The 19,895-nt window shown below is 36.1% G+C and overlaps 1 protein-coding gene across 2 annotated transcripts in view; it reads left to right on the top strand.

Annotated features, from left to right (window-relative positions):
* Positions 1–19,895, top strand: part of LOC149552165 (golgin) — a 268,394-nt gene that overhangs the window by 79,794 nt on the left and 168,705 nt on the right. For both annotated transcript variants that reach the window (XR_016352869.1, XM_089787651.1), the window contains exon 7: positions 2,723–3,223. Coding sequence is in view for 1 of the 2 variants with exons in the window: in XM_089787651.1 (XP_089643777.1) it covers positions 2,723–3,223 (501 nt within the window). In the remaining variant the exon portion in view is untranslated. The remainder of the gene's footprint in view (positions 1–2,722; positions 3,224–19,895) is intronic.

The following is a 19,895-nucleotide window of genomic DNA, read 5'->3' as shown; positions in this document are numbered from 1 at the left end:
CACTGGGAAAGGGTGAGGACTGGGAGGGATACCCTCACTAGTATCACACCTAACGTCCAAGGCCAAATTAACGCTTGTAGTAGGGAAAAATGTTATATACATTTGCCCCAATGCTTGAACATGTGCTCAGAGAGGATAAGATTTAAGTCCCAATGCTTGAACATGTGCTCAGAGAGGATAAGATTTAAGTCAATGAGAGTAAGTTGGATTGTATTGTTGGAACTAGGAAAGAAATAGGAGCATGATGTTTAGGGGGAATATTGAGGTAGACTGTAGAAGCTATGATAGATGTCTCACAGGTCTATTAGCATCAATGTGAGAATTAAGAATATTTAAATTTTGTTTCCAGCTATTGGTCTCTTGGATGTTTTGAAAGGAGTTGATTAATCTGGGGGGCTCTAGAATCTTGAGTAGCTGTGCATAAGGATTTATGCTGAAGGTTGATGGACAACAAAAGATAAAGAGCCACACATTGTTGGTTTTGAAATTGAATATCTAAAGAAGATAGAGAGAGGGTTGTTTGAATACCTGCAGAGTTAGTAATATCTCCCATCTGTCACATAATAATTGGGCATCTGAAAGTCAAAGCAAGAGGGAATACATGCTGGCTTGACTGGTGGGGCCACTGCAATTGCAAGGCACCGCCTAACCAGCACTGTAAAATTGAATAGTGGGAAAGTAAAACATAAACAATATTATATTGTCCTAAACTTAAGCAGATTACTTTTTCCTTGACCTCATTTGATTTATGGCTGCTGCTGAATTAATACAGAACTCTGCACTATAACAAGACTCTTGCTGAAGTAAAAGGTAGACACCTAGAGTAGACTTGGGCCTGAACATCAGAACCAATGGGACGACTACCTCTCAAACTGTCCATTGTTCAATCTATCAATCTGACCATGTCTAACCATGGATCATATGCAATAACTTGATATGGATTCTAGAGGTATGTTTATATGAGCTTGCATTGCATATAGGAGACTTACATAGGCTCATGTCGGATAGAATTAAACATATGTTGGCTTTATTGTGTCAAAAGATTTGTTGAGAGTAGAGTGGCAGAGTTGGCAACAGGAGGGAGGAACTCCAATAAAAAAAGTAGAGTTTCGCACCAATAGAGACATTCTTGGCCAGGTTATTCTCAACTCTGGATATTATTTATTAAATTATATGAAACATTAGCATGAGAAAAAGGAAAGCTGAAAGACACTTAGGCATTTTAAATAAGAATCTTATGAAACAGATTGATTTGAAGTTTGAACTATAGGTAAGAATCTAAGCCGTAATGTTAACCTTTATTTTTGGGTCTGAAATGATGTTGTAAAAGTTTAAATTTATCCTACATGTTTTCCTCAGTTCTATCTTTGGGGAAAGTTTCCAGGGAATGAGAAACTAGATAGTTTTACTGGTGTTTGCATCAATGCATGTAAACAAAGGATTTGCAAGTCAGTTGCATGACCGTCCACCAAAATCTCTATTGGGTTCAACCTAATTCCTGTGGTTCACTATCTCTTTGATCCAAATGAGTTGTGCTGCACTTAATGTTTTCCAGGGTCTCCACCCTCAAATGCAGATTCTTCTGTTGAATATTATTATATCATGAATTATCTGATGGATCTAGATTATATAAATACTAGATTAATAGGAGTAATTAACTTGCTTACCAAAGACACATCATATCTACGTTTTTTGTAGATTGTGTGGGATGCTAAATTGACCAAGAAATTTTGATAAATAAGGTCAAAACTATGCCAATTTCCAAGAGGGTTTTACTTACAATTTGTTCGGTTGACAAGGGTATATTATAATCTGTAAACATTAGGTTTCAAATCAATGTTAACAATTATCTGTTATTTGCTGAATTGTGTGTCACTTACCACTAATTTATATTTGATTTCTGATGTTTATATTCAAATTTCACTTTGTATAGTATAAATACTCAATAATCCTCTCTCTTTTATAGTATAAATACTCAATAATCCTCTCTCTTTTTTAATGTTAGCTGTATAATTATACGCACCTCTCTTGGCTTACATAATATTTTTTTTTGTAATTACATCCTTGTGTCTAGGAGGCAAATTGGTAGTTGATTCAGTTTGTATGCTGGTCAGTAAACTTGATCCAAGTATATATTGGAGAATGTCTGTCTATGCTATTAGGGAATGCATAGATTGGGTTCTGCTTCCAGTGTCACTGGTGTTTCTTGTTGCTGCAATTAGACTAGTTTGTATTTGATTTAAGTGTCATGTGCTCAGTTTGTGATTTATGTCATAGCTTTTCTTTAACTGCTAGTTATAAGCTGCGAATTCTTGGTTGTCTGATTTTCAGTCTTACTACATTGGTTGTTGAATCCTTGGAGGGCTTGGCTGAGTTATGTTCTTGTAATTCGTTTCATTTGCTATGTTGCATTCATATTTCTTTCTTATTGAGGCGAGTTGAGATTTTTTGGCATATTCATTGCAAAGGTTAGAAGGAACTAATAAATATCATGCATGGCCGCAGTGATTTTTATACATCAATTGTGGCCTTTATGTTAGCCTCACTTTTGAGAGTACTTTTGGATGCTTTAAAGCTTTCAGGATGTTGCTTATTTAGAGATATGCCATATGAAAAGCCTAAGATTTACTATCACCAGAACAAAATTACTGATTGTCTAGTTTCTTTGTATTGTAAGGCGGGGATATTGATTATATTGAATAACCTTTTGTTTGTGGTGCAGATGTTAATGATTAGACTTAGCCATTGTTTTCTACAAAGCCCTTCCTTCTTTGTGCTGTGGCTGGACTTGCTTTGGGAACATGCTGCAGATCTACTTTGCCATCCATTGCCTTCAAGTAAAATTCATGAGAGCTCTTTACAGGGATCTCCATTCTGGACTTCAAGATCAGATCATTGCAGCAGAGAGTTTAATATCTGTAAAAGGCATTTACAGAGTCGTGCTGTCTTTCTTTTGTTCAAATGCTCTTTTATTATGATGAGAGAAGATATGGGGATTCCTAAAAATTCTATTTCTTGTGATGATTCTACTCTGGAAATATATTCTAAAATCAGTGTCACTCAGCAGAACTCTGCAGTTGAATCAGGCAATCTAAAGCCTGTTGCAGCTTTAATGAGTTGGCTGCAAATGCAGATGTCCATTTCATCACCTTTGAATGGTGAGCTTTACAGGAACAAATTGATTTCGTTTCCTTCATCTTTCCTACGATTGTTTATGGACGAGGTATTCTTTTTATATCTTTCATGGTGAATTCACATGTATTGTTTCTATCCTGAAATAAGTGTTTCAACTGTGATTATTGGGGAAGGGTAATTTATCTGGATTACTCAATAAACTATAGGTTTTCTGTTTCTGTTCAGGCTTCCTAACAGCATTGTGGATATATGTGTTTGTTTTTTCATTTAATAAACAATTTGTATTTTAATAAGAACAGAAATAGTTATGGGAGTTTACAAGGTTTGGTACTGGTATGAAATGGATTGCATAGTTTTTTGAAATCTATTTTGGTCAACAAGTAGGGTTTTATTAGGGTTCCCTGTCCACAATAAAAGAAAAGTACCAAAATACTCTAGGCTAAAATAATATCATCAAAACTAATATAGAATATTTATGCAACATAAAATGCTAATTTTTCTACTGGCCAGTTAGGCTTTGCAGATCAACTAAATCCATTTAGCTTAAGCTAAATGTATGAACTCAACTTCTGTGTTATCCCCTTTTTAGTAGGATTCAGGAGCTTGGTTATGTTAGCTCATCATTGTGACCCTCGTGAGCTAATGGTTTGTTTTGAGTGACTATGGTGGTTGACTTGCTATTTATAGTAAGTCAGTTAGGCAAGTTTATATTTTTAGCAGTGCATTTGGGAGATGCTTTTGGTCAGGCTATTATTGCATTTGGATGAATACCCAACAATTTCTTGTGCTTATAATATAATGAAAAAGTTATTAATTATGTTTTACTTAATTAATTAACTCTAAGCCTAAGTCAAGTTTAATTGTAAAAAGAGATGGAGTTATATTTTAAAAGTTTGAATATACAACCAAAATTAAAGTCATTTGATTGAAAAGTGTGGGAATGAAGGCACTAACTGTTTGGTGTAAGGGAGAAGCTTTCTTGGCCTCATTATTTTATAAAGAAAACATTTAGAGAAGGATTTGATTCATTCTATGGCATTTGTTGTTTTGTGTATCCAAGGGTTTGGTAAATTCTGAAGCCAAAAGAATTGGTAATTCTTCCAGCCTTTGCACTTTGTGTTGGTAAACATTTATACCAATGAGTTGTGCCTTATCACTGCTGTAATTTGGGACTGTGTAGCTGAATCAATCCACATTGAAGGGTGACATTATTTCTGTAGCTAGGTTTGAGAAGAAACGGCTAAGAATTATGGTGAACGTGTGTTAATGGCAATGAGTTATGGAAGCGGCATTGCATATACAACTCACGTTGGAGTTTGAGAAAGTTCTGCATCTACTTTTAAGGATTTGTATTTACCTATGGAGAGCCAACGCCATTGATTATAGTTGCTGTAAATTGTATAGAGTCGTTCAATGCTAAGCTTGGAGCATTACTTGGTTCCATTACAATTATGAAATCAAGTGTGTATAATTCCGTCAGTTATCATTGTATATATTTGCATGTTATTGCACAATAAACTAAGGGAGTTTGAAAGATTGAAATTATATTCCTATGCATTGTACTTATTTCTTCTCAAATTCTGAAAAAGCAAAAAGACATATTTTAGAAAACCAAAAAAAACTACAAAACAATATATTTCAAAAATTCATATCAGAGCTCTACAGCCTAAGAGATAGGCTCTTTACAGTGGCATCATAGAGGTTTCCTTCCATCCTTTGGGAAACTGGGTTTACATATGCAGCAATACAGATTCATACTAAGTGTTCATTGCACTTGTAGAGGGAGAACCTCACCACTAGGTGAAGGTGATATTGATATTTAGTTTGACACTCTGGATGATAGGAATGCTAGTAATTCTTATAATGATGAAAAGAGAGAGGCTAGAGATTTGTTCAAGAATATTGCAGATGGACAACGCGAATTGGCAGTTGATCAACACTGGTTTGCTAATATACTGCAGCAACTCTATGATATAGTACAACGTATTTCATTAACGTGAAGCTGGAGTAAAGAGAGGGGGCCGAGGAGTATTTTAGTTAGTTCTCATAGGTCTAGACCAGATGACACGGTAGATCCTACGGTACTCATAACAGGCCAGAACACCCTACTTTCTTGAGGCTTGAGATAGAGGGGACTAGTATTGTAGATGAGACAGGATCTTTTGCTGACAACACATGCTAAGTGGGATGCATTACCTCAGAATGCTAAGCAACAATTTTACTCTGATAGATTCACAATTCTGAGGAGAGAACATTTTGGAGGCAGACTTGATGTGAGAATACGGTTAATAATGAATTAGTCAGACAACTAGCAATTGACTATGACATACTTTGATGAGAGTGGGAGAATGACAACTAGAGCTTGGATATACAAGCTTGACACAATCTTTCATTGCGCCCTATGCCTGAGGTGGATGCTATCAGGTTTGCTATGTTGCATGTAGCTGGTGTAGCCCATGACTGGTGGTACCATTGGTTTAGTATCCTTGCATCATGATTGGATTGACTCCTACCAAGAGTTTGTAGACCAGTTGGTTGAGAGGTTTGACAACTTGGCTCCTGATTAAAGAGGCTCACAGGAAATTACTTTTCAGTTTAAAGCAATAGTACACTGATTTTTTCATATTTAAAAATGGCATCAAAAAATAGTTTGGCAAAAGAGCTTTATGAGATAGCTAGCAAGCTGGGTTAGAATTTATAAACAAGGAAAAGGTTTTCTTCACCTTGATCCAATTGGAAGGATGTTTGAGCATGGTAAAGCAACACCCCCAATTCATTGTAGACTGCTCTTATTTCTACAGTAATTGGGTTGAGTCATCACAAGTGATTGAAGCATTCAAAGTGTGAGGGAAGGCTTCTAGTTACTTCTTGCCTGATGGAGGTCCTAAGAATTTTAACACTGCAAGAACCCTATGAAGAAGACATAATGAGGTAGGTAGCTCAACACTTTGTTGATAGTTTTCAAAATCTTGACGATATTAGTAGTCATCATTTCCCTAAAAGGGCTTACATGCTAAAGTCATTTGCTCAAATCAGATCGTGCAATCTTCTGCTTGACCTAGGATTATATGATTTAATTTGTACCATGTTACAACATTTCTTGAGCACAATTTGGGAAAAGCACCATGTAGATATTTATGGAGCTATCGAGACTATTATGGTTATGACCATAAACAAGGGTGATACTCATTTTTCAACCTCTTATGCATATGTTGTTGGCAATTTCAAAGCAATAACAAGATGCTTCAAAAATTGCTTATAAGTTGGTCAATAAGGTGCTTAAACAATGTAAGCCAAAAATTGAGAAGTACAAACAACAATAGGCTAGAGAAGAACTAAATGCAATGGGATTACAAGTTACAAGATCTCGAACAAAGAGTAAAAACCAGATGAGGAAAGATCAAATTTGCTTCTCATGGCATTATTCAGGAAGAGGATGTATTGCAGCTAGGTGATGGTGAGGGAAAAGTTGTAGATGCAATGTCCTTCATTTTGTGATTACAAAATGGAGGTAAGAGTACAAAACAATTTCAACTAAGTTTCACATATCTCTGAGATATTTCACTATTTAATTGGCCAACATTGATCAACTAGTCGTTCCCAATTCGCATAGTGAATCCTTTTACTGAAGACTTTCATCAAGTCCTTTTTGTTTTTCCATTTTATTAGCTTATGCTTGATTTATGAAGCCTTCAAAGTCCTTATTTGTGTTTTGAGTGTTAGTTTGGATTGCTTTAATCTTTTCATTTTGTTCAATCTCTTTTTTTCAATTTCCCCTTAGATTCAGTATATCTTAGGGCTTAATCGGACTTGATAGTCAAAAGATATGACCATTTAAGTGCCCAAAAAGTAGACTCTCCAAGCTCAATTGCATATTTAAAAAATAGATGTTATATTCTAATGTTGAGTTGCACATTTTGAAAAACATAACTTAAATTCACTTTACATTATGTTTTAAAGTTACTTTATGACTTAAATTTATCACTGAAGTCATTATAGTGCACTTTATGTTATGTTTTAATGTTGAGTTGCTTTTTAATTTTTCACCAAGTGACTATAGTGCACTATATAGTCTAATTTAATGTTGAGATTTACTTTAATATTTTTTTTGGATCGGTAAAAGGCCGATGCAATAGAAAGTTTATTAAAAAAGACAAAATTTACAGAAGTCTTCATTCAAATGAGAATTGCTAGGAAAGAACGAAGAAGGAAACCTCTAGTTTTGCTCGAGACACTAGACCTATATAGATTATAGAGATAAAAGAGGCATACACCACTATTACATTGTTGGTATCTTGCAAAGATAAGTTCTTTTAAGTTAAGAACAATTATTCGCACTTGTCCCTTTCGTGCTTTAGAACTAATGAAGGCCATCCTTCCTCTACTTGCTTGTTAGTTTAAGTCAACTATCATTTATATCTTTGAGCCAAGTTTGCATTGTGAGCTTTTTGCGGATTTATATGGTTAAATATAGAAGCTTTCCTTCCGACTTCAACACACTCCCTTGGTAATCTGCATTTCTTAGTAAGACTTCATATTCATTCTTATTCGTCACTCTCAAACATCATTTTAAATGTTGGTTGTGGTTCTAACCGAGAAAAGAGTCAGTGGTTTAGGTATTTAAGTGAGATAGGGCTCTTTTTGAAGGTTAGTTTCACGAGATTTTATCCTTCATAATTTATTTATGTGTGTTTGTTTTGGCAAATTTAATCAAAGTATTATTGCTATCTATTTTCTTAGGGTGAATAAAGCAGTTTAGGGAGGAAGTAACCATTTTTAGAGGTTTTTAATCTTCATTGTTCCTTTTACAACTGAATTTTGTAGTCTTTGGTTCCAAATGATTGATAATCTATATTGCTTTTGTCTTATAAGAACATTCTTGCTTTGTTTTGAATCTGATTCCAAAGTTTGATAGTTTGACTAATCTAGCAAGTGAAGAGATTTCAAATTATGCTAGTTAGGCATTAGTGACATTGACTTTCTTATCCTTTGGTCAATCTTATTGATTTTGTCTAACTAGTTATGCAAAAAGTCAGTTTGGAAACAGGGGAGATTTGTTTGATTAGTCATGCAAAAAATAGGGGATAGTCATTGATGAAACATTCTCCAAACCTTTGAGAGGATCTTCTAGATAGTATAGTGAAAGTTCAAAGGAAACTAAGGAGAGTCATTGTTTCAAGGGGATGATTCCACTATTAGCTCTCTTCAAGAATCTATCTTGTGATTTGTGTGGTAAAAATTCATGTCAAAATCTGAAAAAGAATGCTTCAAAAAGTGTTAGGATGGAGATTTAAGTGCTTAGAGGGAGGTTGAAAGAAGGTTGAAGTCTAAGGGAGAAGGATTGAAAACTTATAATGTATCAGTTTGCTATTATGTGTCGAAGCGTTTCCTGGCAATCTATTTATACAGCTATAACTAGTGCAAATTTGGGAGAGTTTTTAAAATTGAAATACAGAGTGTCACTATAAGTTTTTGTCACAAATCGTTAATTATTAATAACTGAATCTAATGTCACCCCATTTTAACTGAATAGAACAGAGCATACAGATGATTGAAGAAAGATTTGCTATATTCATTCATTTGAGAAAGACACCAAATTTCTATTCCTTAATATGCTCTCTTATCAATATCTTTATATTTACATTATGTAATTTTATTTGAACAGACATAGTACCAGATCTATGAGATGTATAGACCAAAATCGTTTTCGAGGAAAAACTCGAACCCTAGTAGTCGGGGGGGGTGGGGGGGGGGGGGGTTGTGTTTAGGCGGAGACACTAGTGAAAACACTAGAACAAACAAGAATCCTAGATGGGATGGGGCAAAAAACTAAAACAAGAGCCATTACCAACAAAGTCTCCAACTCTTATGTTCCTACGTACTCGAGCTAGCAAATCCAAAAAATGACAGCAAATTCCTTCTAGGTTTTTTGAGCTCTCTTTTGGGTCTCTCTTTGATTCTTCTGGGTCCTCCATATTTTTGCCTCGAAGAACGTGCCTCAAAATTTTTTCATTGAAAAACGTACCATGGCATCTCTGACAAATATTCTGCTCGAGCATAATTCCAAATTCAATGGTTGCAATTATGGAACTTGGAAGCAGCACATCATCGCAATCTTTGAATATCGAAACACCGATCAACTTGTTTTGGTTGTTACGCAGCGTTCGACTTCTTCGGGTCCTGATCAAGATACATGAGATTCGAATAATCAAGAGGCAGTGATGCTTCTCAAATTATTCGTGGCTGATGATCAGCTTTCTCAGATTCCATCTGGCAAGACAACTGCCAAAATCTGGACACACTTCAAAGGTCTTCATGAGACTTCCGACAAGAGCAAAGCCTTCTTTTTGAAAAACACTCTGTTTTCTACTATCATGGATGAGCACACTACGCTCCAGGCACACCTGAATCAGATTCAAGAAATCCGTGATCAACTACTTGCCATCGGTCGCAAGATGGAGGAAGAGGATATTGTGGTAATCACTCTTCGGAGTTTTACCAAAATCCTATGAGCATTTTATCAAGACTCTCAACATCACATCTACTGGTGTTGATTTGGAGTTCACTGATCTCTGCACCTTGCTGCTTCAGCAAGATCGGTGGAAACAACAGTTTGGTAGCAGCTCCAGTTCCACCTCCACTGAGCAAGCCTTTGCTGCAAAATCCTCTCAGAAGGATAAGGACTAGTTTCAACAACCATCTTAGCTGAAGTCTTGTGATCCAGCATTTGATGGTACTAGAAAGAAGAACATTCAATGCAACTACTGCCACAAGTTTGGTCACATGAAGGTTGAATGTCGGAAACGCTTAGCTGCCCAGTCTAAGCAATTAGGTTCGCAACCCAAAGCGAACAGTGCAGAGTACACTGAGCAGGCGAAATCTGCCTTTTACGCCTTTATGCCTAAAAGACCTGCAGATCATGTGAAGTCGTCTGCCTGGTACATTGATTCAGGTGCCTCTCGACATTTCACTCATCGTTGCGACTGGTTTACTGACTACCAGCCTTATTTTGATTCCGATATTTTTGGTGGAGGAGAAGAGTACATGGTTGTTAGTAAAGGCAACATTCAGATTCAGTCTGTTGGGAGGGATCTCATATTCCTTGATGTGTACTACGTTCCAGGGATGGAATTCAATCTACTCTCAGTCAATCAATTGCTGCGACATTCTCCACACTTGGTAGTCACCTTCAGTTCACATCAGTGCACCATCACTAATTGGGCGACTAAGTCTACTATTGTAGTAGGTCTTGAGGATCATGGTCTTTTCAGACTTACTAATTTTGGTGATTCTCAAGACTTAGCTATGGCTGCTTGGCGATCTTCTGTCAGCACACTTTGGCATCAGCGATATGGGCACTTAAATGTGCATTATCTCTCGCAGCTTGCTCGGGATGAGCTTGTTCGTGGTTTGCTAGAGATTTAGACTCAACACCTTGGAGTTTGTGACGCATTCAAGTTGGGAAGCAACATCGCACACCGTTCACCAGTGGCGATTCTTGGCGAGCTTCTTAGGCACTTCAGCTTGTTCATGTTGATATCTGTGGCCCTGTGGCCACTCCTTCTGTTCTTGGGTCTAGGTATTTTCTGTTGTTTGTAGATGATTTTAGTAGAAAAATGTGGGTGTATTTCCTTAAAAAGAAATCCGATGATTTTACTGTATTTCAAAAGTTTAAACCCTTAGTTGAAAAAGAGTCTGGGAAATCTATTATTACTCTTAGATTAGACAATGGGGGGGAATTTTGTTCTAATGCTTTCTCCAGCTTCTTGGATACACATGGCATCCAACGCCAATTCACCACACCCCACATGCCACAATAGAACAGTGTAATTGAAACTTGGAACAGGACAATCATCGAGATGGCTTGTTCCATGCTCAAACACAGACATGTTTCGAAGCAGTTTTGGGCAGAAGCAGTTAATACTGCAGTTTATCTGTTGAACTGGTCACCCACAATGGCAGTCAAAGGTAAAACTCTGGAAGAGGCCTGGTCAGGTTGCAAGCCTAGAATCAGTCACCTAAAGGTTTTTGGCTCTCTTGCTTTTGTTTGGATCCCTGATGCTTCACGCACCAAGTTGGATGCCAAGAGTCAGAAACTGATGCTTGTTGGATATAGCAGTCTTCACAAAGCCTACCGCCTGATTGATGTTGAGACATCTCATCTCATAAACAGCCGTGATGTAGTCTTTGATGAGTAGCGAGGACCATTCATGTCTGTTTCTCCTGTTCCTAATCCAGCAAACCAGCCTATACAGGCTCATGATTTGGGAGTTCGACTTTCATTGGGTCCACTTGATGGAAGGGCTCCAGTAGCTCATGCAGCTCCAGTTATTCCAGTGATACCTGTACTGACACCTTCTGCTTCTCCTACAGGATCACCTTGCTTTGTAGATGCTTCACCTGAGTTTGATCCAGCTTCTTCTAATGAGGATCCTCCTGATCAAGCATCTCCTAGTACTGTTGTTGGTCCTTCTCCTATTTGGCCTAAGTGGTGGGCTAAGACACTTGCTGATCTTCGTGATGATGAGCTCATTGATGGGAGAATTGGTCGGAAAAAGAGCAAAACTACAGATTCTGTTAACTTTGCTCTTATGGCCAACATTCACAGTGTGTTTGAACCTCAAACATATTTCGAGGCTAAAGGAATTCCAGAGTGGGAATAGGCCATGACATCTGAACATTAGAGCCTGCCGAAGAACAACACTTGGGTCCTTTCTGATCTTCCACTAGGGAAGAAACCCATTGGCTGCAAATGGGTCTACAGAATTAAATACAAATCAGATGGTAATTTGGATAAGTACAAAGCTCGTTTAGTGGCGAAGGGTTCTTTTTAGTGTCAGGGCATTGATTATGAGAAGACCTTTGCTCCTACTACAAAGATGAGCACCACCAGATTAGTCCTAGCCATGGCAGCACAGTTTGGCTGGGAGGTCCATCAGATGGACGTAGAGAGTGCTTTCTTGAATGGTGATCTCCATGAAGAGGTCTACATGACACAACCTCCTGGTTTCAAGGTTGCTGGTAAAGACCATCAGGTTTTCAGATTGGTAGAAGCTATCTATGGCTTGAAGCAGGCCCCTCGGGCATGGTACATCAAGATTGATAAGTACCTTAGTGATCAAGGTTTCAAGAGGAGTACTTCAGACTCAAATCTGTACATCAAGATTACTAACAGTGACATCCTTCTTCTGGTTATCTATGTGGATGATCTGATCATCATTGGTAGTTTGACATCTTTGATTCAGGAAATCAAACAGAACTTATGCCAGTCTTTTGATATGACTGACCTTGGTCTCATGCATTATTGCTTAGGTGTTGAAGTTTGGCAACAATCTTCTAGTATATTCATCTCTTAGTCCAAATATGTCAGAGCCCTGTTAGACAAATTCCGAATGCAGTATTGCAAACCTACATCTACACCTATGGAGAAAGGTCTCAAGTTATCATCTAAGTCTGATTCTCCTTCCATTGATGATACTACATACAGGCAACTAGTAGGCAGCCTCATCTACCTCTTTGCTACTAGGTTTGATATCAGCTTCGCAGTCAGCTATATTGCATGCTTTATGATAGCTCCTAAGGCTGATCATTGGATGGCAGCAAAGCGTGTGCTTTGTTATGTGAAGGGCACTTCAGATTATGGACTTCTGTACTCTCGGAGTTCTAATCCTAAACTCAGTGGGTTCACAGATTTAGATTGGGCAGGCTCTGTTGATGATAAAAAGTCAACATTTGGATGTGTTCACTTTGGGATCTGGTGCAGTTACATGGACGAGCAAGAAGCAATAGGCAGTTTCTCTCTCTTCTGCAAAGGCTGAATACAGAGGGACTGTTAAGGCAGGATGTGAAGCTGTTTGGCTTCGTCGGATGCTTGGGGATATGCAGATGTCACCAGTAGGACCGACTACTCTGTTTGTTGATAACAAAGGTGTTATCAATTTAGCACGGAATCTAGTCTTCCATGAATGAACCAAGCATGTGGATGTTTATTGTCATTACATACAACAGCTGGTTGAAGACGAGACTATAGATCTGCAGTATGTTCCTACCTCATATTAGATTGCAGACATTCTCACCAAGCCTCTTGGTCATGATAAGTTTGTCAAATTCAGAGGACAGTTTGGTGTGTTCGATAGATTGACCATTAAGGGAGGGTATTACAATAATAGATAAGTCGTCTATTATTAGTTAATGGTTATCTTGTAAATATCTTTAGCGTTAGTTTGCTTTCATTTTTTGCTTTCTCTAGAATAGAATGTTTCTATTCTTTACGTTCATTCTTTTGTATAAATTGACCTCTCGGTCTCTATTAATAATAAGCAAGCATTTACCAATTACCTCGTAATATTAACTCTTTGACTTGATTGCATATTCATAGCGGTCTAATTCTGTAGAGCAAAGATTTAAATTGAGGGGAATAGGGATAAAATTATTCCAACTGTGCCTAATAAATTTTACATTGATGCTAGTAGAGTCGGGCTAGGTAGAGGAAAGAGAGTGTCAAGAGGTGAATAAGAGAGTAGGATCCATTTAGAAATCCTTGATTTGTTATTGATTTGGGTAGAATTAATATTCTCTTAAGGTCTTCTACTAAGGAGATCTTCTCCATTTTCTCCCTTAGTGGTTAAGATGTCTGCTTTCTTATTTCCTTCTCTCTATATATGCCGAATTCTTATCTCCTCAAACTTGTCTAAGAGTATAAGGGCGTTTTCTACTTTGGAATTGATAATTCCAGTTAAGGGTGTTGCGTTTACTAATTGCATTTAGAATAATTTGGGAGTCCTTGTGATGTCCCCGTTTTCTGATTAGGTTCGAAAGCTGTGACCTACAACCATTTGCTAGTACAATGTCAAAAAATAGTATGTAAAACATATTAACAACATTAGATTTAAGTAAATACTAATCCAAATACTACCCAAACTACCCATCCTAATCCTTTAGGAGAGTTCCTTTCTCTAATCACCTAACCCTCTGGTGAGAACTACGTCTCGATTAGGTAATTGTCATAGAAAGAGCTTCTCCCTTAGGCCTCTTTGGGATCTTTGGTAACACTATTGGTAGAGATCCCACCTCTACCAAGTCTCTTATCTCTGATATATGCATATGTTTTACCACTACAATATATATATATTGCCTCTAAGAGATTCTCTACAAATCTCTTTCTAAGAGGATCCCATTTGGGAATCTTGACATTCAACTATGAATGCCCTCTAGTCTTTGGTTTCCTTATGAGAAACTTGACATTCAGATTTGAATGCCCTCTAGTCTCTAGTTTACTTATGAGAAACTTGATATTCAGATTTGAATGCCCTCTGGCAAGTAAACTTAGCCTTAATAATAATGCTAAGAACATCTATCATTTAATAATTGATGCCGATCCTTGCTAACTAGTTTGATTGTACCTTCTTTTTTGGAGTTTACACTATTATCACTTGTAAATATCTTGGTTATGTATCTCTGCCATGTTTATATTATTCTTCTAATATATTGGCATACTCTTAATAGTATATCTTCCTTTGTGTTTATCCAGTCATAGTGTTTCAAGACGCCTCAACTCCTTGGTTTTATTCACTACTCTGGTTATCCTTTTGTGATATGAAATGGTTATTAATATTATATGATGCTCTCTTCCATTTGTCTTTGTTTGGTGTTCAATGTTTAGGAATCCCCACCGCTCTTATTTGACCACGTTCGATTTTTGTATGTCTATGTTATCGATCTTAATTCTTTTCTATTTTCTCACATGTTACTGCTTCTTTGCTATCGATTAGTAACCTGTCCATATTGGCCGGATCTCTTTCGATGGTTATTTACTTGGTCCGGATGTCTATAATACTCTTCAAATAGTATTTTTGTCTTAATAAATCCGGTGTTGCGAACTCTATCTTTATCAGAGTTGTATCTTCATGGGTCAACCGCGATTGTCTGTGGTGTATTCCTTTGTTGTACTTCAAAAGTCTAATTGTAATGTTCGATGATCCTTAACATCCATGAAGGTTCATTTGCCTATTTTATGTTGGAGGGTGAAGATGTCTTCTATTCGATTGTGTTATCTTGCCCAACGGTAGTGATTTTGCTCTACTGGTTATTATCCCCGTCCACTGCTATAGGTTGTCTTTCTATTCCGGTTACGTCCGTTTTAGACGGGGTAGTGTTGTCATATATGCAATGCTTTATCAACGACATGGATACTTCTCATACAAGTTGAATGCCTTCGACATCTGGTTGTCCGCCTTTAATATGTTTCCATTGATATTTCTCCTCTCTCGTTCGATAGCTTTCTCCTTATTAGAAATGGTCATGTTCTTTGGTTTTCTTTTCCAGTTCGATAGATGTATATCTTTGAGTGTGTTTGTCTCTATTCCTTCCCTATCTATCCTCTCCTTCAATGCCTCTTTATAACAGATACATATCTTGAATGGTCGTATCTCTTCCATTGCATTAATAGTAAGTTTTAATTTATCTATTAATTTGATATTTGTTTATTTAAGATTTTTTATTTTATTTTATTATTATATACAATAATATAATAATAACCATATTATTTATTTCTTTAGTTTTTATTTATATCATAAGACAATATGACATAATAATATATTATATTAATTTTTTTATAATAGTTTGTTCATTATAAAATTACATCTATATGTTCATTTTGGGGGGTTATTATAGTCCCCTTCAATGAATATTCTTTTAATTCCCAAGTATAAACTCAGGTTTAAACCTTCCATAAGGGCCTCTAATTCTGCTACATTGTTTGAGACTTCTCCTAGCGGTTTGGCTCGCTTTACTAACCATTCTCCAATTTCTGAGCATATGAAACATCCTAGACATGCCTTCCTTGGGTTGCCCTGAGATGCTCTGTCAAAGTTCAATTCGGACCAACCTATCGAGGGAGGTTCCTATTTACAATCCTCTCTTGCTTGGTTGTTTTTTCTGGGGTAGACTAATGGTGGATTTATTAGCTTGCGACATTTCTTTTGCATTTGTGCATCCCCATCTAAGAAGGATCCTTATTCTTTGACTGTGTTCTTGAGGTTGCTATTCATAACTTCTATGATACTTGCTTCTACTCTATTAAGGAGGGGATTGTTGATTCTGCCTTGTCAAGTGTTTAATTTCTTTCCTTCCAAATCTCCTAGAACAGGATTATGGACACTCCAAGCTCAATTGCATATTTAAAAAATGGATTTATATTCTAATGTTGAGTTGCACTTTTTGAATAATATAACTTAAATTAACTTAATGTTATGTTTTCAAGTTACTTTATGACTAAAATTTATCACTTAAGTCATTATAGTGCACTTTATCTTGTATTTTGTTGTTGAGTTGGTTTTTAATTTTTAATTCTTGCTTCCGACAGGAATACTATTGGAACCGTTCAGTCTGAAAACAATTATTGCTTAACCAAAATAATTTGAAAATTAATGTATCTTTAAAAGTTTTTTCTATAGTATGCCATTTTGTTATATTTTTTAAATCTAAAAAAAGTCATGTATCTAGTTTTCTATTCGCTCCTACCAATAGAAGCAATGAGAAAAATTTAATTTTAAAACAGAAATTGAAAATAATCAACTAGACTCCTGTACTTTTGCGTTAAATGTGACAAGCTGGTTGTCCTTTCATCTAGATTGTTCCTAATTTTTGTCTTAGCAATTTTTGGTTCATCGCCATATCCAATGCCAAGTCTTCATTACTAAATTGCAACGATCACTATTGTAGATAATTTAGCAATTCCAAGCTTTGCTTGAAAGTAGATGGTACATCCCAATTTTCGACCCAATTTAAAATGTTCATATAGCCGTTGAAGTTCACATGAAGTCAGCTGATAGTTAGATTTGTTATAATCCTGCAAAATGGTAAGATGGTTAGTCATTATAATTTCATATGAAGATAACATGCTAGTCGATTATTTATTATGAATTTATGGAATTGAAGAGGCAGTTAACCGTTATGATTATTTATGATTAATAACTTGTTATGGTAATATGATTTAACTGCGGAGAATTTCCTTGTAGGGAGCATGTCAAAGGGGTGGAGCATTGTCAGAAAAGAATTGGGCATAAGAGCATCACCATCACTGGGCAAATGGGTGTGAATCGTGAATCACCATGGTTGAGGACCTAGTGATTGTATAATAGGATACACACATTACACACGCATGAGCTATTAAATAAACATTTCAAATATTAATCATTTTAACTTAATTAATGCATACCTCAAATGACTTTTGGTTGACTTTTCCACTACATCATTATAATACATATTTATGTATGTACACAGATATAAATTAAAGGTGATATCATAGTATTATTTTTATACAAGAGTTTATCTATTTAATACATACACTTAAGTACATGTACAAGAAGATAAAACAATATTCCAAATAAAGCATGTATTTAGATATGCATAATAAAAGATACGACCTTCGATAAAATATATAGTATGATGCTATCTTATAAATACATCTACGTGCAAGTAGATAAATATATTATAAATTACCTTGATTAATAACCTTTAAGATCTTTTCCATATTTATTCAATTCTTTTCTAGAAACTGAAATATACACTTAGCATATTATATCGGTGTTCAAGAAAGAAAATCATTTCTTTAAAAGTTACGGGTTCTTAGAAGCCTGAGAGATTATTGAATGCCTTTACATATATTTGGAAGTCGAGAGAAGGCGGAGAAGAATATATTGTCTTCATACGATTTAGCTTTGCATATTTTTTACCCACATTTTTAGTTCTTGTTCTATGCTTGCTGAAGGTCGGAAATTAGATATGTTCTGAATATTGCATACGGATTACTTCTGTGAGGGAACCGGCTATTAAACATCAAGCCAAGGCTCACATTTTCTATTAAGTTAGACTAGGTTAGGTGGTCATTTCCTTTTCAAGTGATACATCTTCTTTCCTTGTTCCTACATTCGAATTTATAGTAGAAGGAAGTACATCCATGAGAAATATGTACTTAATTATCAAAGAGACTAATCTTTCCATATTTAGTGAAGACCAATTGTCATGATAAGTCCAAACATCTTTATTACTGCTGAAAGTCAGAATCGAATTGTACTTTGCAAGTCTTAAGATTATTTTGTCAAGCCATAAAAGCTGTGATGTATTAGAAACATGTAATATTCATATACTAGTTGAGGATTTGACATGTGCGTTGAAGCATACCATTTTATCCACTGTCCTTTGCCGACTTCCAGAAGCACTACCCAGAGATCAACACTAGCCAGAAGTTTGTCGACCTCATACATTTGATCTAATGATGGGCCTTTCTAGTAAGGAAACAACATTTCTTGCAAGTACTTTCCCTTTTCTACCACTATTCGTTTCTATCCTGCCTTAGAAATTTTTCCTGTTCCTACTCGTCCGATGCTTCCTGATTTCGCTACTACTACTACAACATCACATTCTATTGTGATTTATTTGGGTTTCTTGTTTGATTTTGTTGATGGAGGTAAACACCATGTTGACAAACCCTATTTAGGCACATGTAGGAAGGACAATTGCATATGATTTCACTTTACTTTTTCTACTCCAGAAATTTCTTGCATTTCCAAATATGTTCCAAGCTAAATAAATATCATGCATTTTGTGCTAAGCGTAAGGCAAAAAATTTATGCAAGGGATTTACTGCCTCCACAATGACTAGAACCAACGACACTTCGTCCCGTGCCAGCTTCTCCCCTGCTGCCTTGGCATCTTAGCTGTAAATGCCAGCATAGCTACCCAGAAGTTCCACAATGAAATCAAACTACCTACATGGAGTAATAATATCTATCTTTACAATTTTGTGGCTTTCTACACAGAACCACCGGGCTTCTATTTCTGCACTACACAAGACACCTCCTGTAAGCTGCTCTAAGCCTTACATTCAAAGAAAATTGCAATATATCGTCGATTTCAATGTCTAGAATGTAGAAGTTGTGACCCAAAGTTCAAACTTTTCCGACCTCTACCCCTTGGCTACTTCCTCAATCACTCCGAATCACTACTTCTTTGCACATGGTAGAATTCACGGCCCCTTTTGTATTTATCGGCAAATCTTCGGACACCTAGTGAAAAAGATTATATATAATTTACACACCAAAGAGCTTGGAGAACATAAACAACATCCTTGGAAAATTAAAAAAATCCAAATATAGTTGTAGGCTTTCGAAATACAAAAAATTAAAACATTTCTAGAACATTCCTTGAACAGTTAGCTTCTACTGCAACCAGATCTGAGTCATACGATGAAACTTTTCCTCACATATTGCGTTTTAACTTCTGCAAACTACAGTAAATCCTATGTTAGTGATATAGACATTGATGTTACGACCTTAGTGACGGAGCAACAACGATAGAGATGGGAGTAGCATAAAAAAGGGTTCATTTCGATGAAATCACTAATTTTAAGCATTGGAAGGACAATAGGCCAATTTGTATACAACATTTGTAATCTCCTATTTGGTTGCAGTCTAAAATATTACTCGATCTGTGCTTTTTCTTGTCAACAAAATCTAGTTTTAAGATAACGAAAAGGTAACTAGAAAACCATGGTATCTATACACACTACATTTAAAAAACTAATGTCAAAAGGAATGGAATGATTCATCTTTTCCAGATTTTCCAAGCCCATTACCTTCCTTATATCAACTGAAATGAGATGTTTTGGAGCTATTCAAAACTAATTTTGAATTAGAAATCAAAGACTAATTTTGAATTAGAAGCTATAAACTTTGTAATCTCTTACTTATATTTTTAAA

Source organism: Cupressus sempervirens, chromosome 6 (assembly GCF_028749045.1).
Source record: "Cupressus sempervirens isolate cs-2001-9-10 chromosome 6, ASM2874904v1, whole genome shotgun sequence".
Taxonomy (NCBI): domain Eukaryota; kingdom Viridiplantae; phylum Streptophyta; class Pinopsida; order Cupressales; family Cupressaceae; genus Cupressus; species Cupressus sempervirens.
This window is presented reverse-complemented; position numbering and strand designations above follow the sequence as displayed.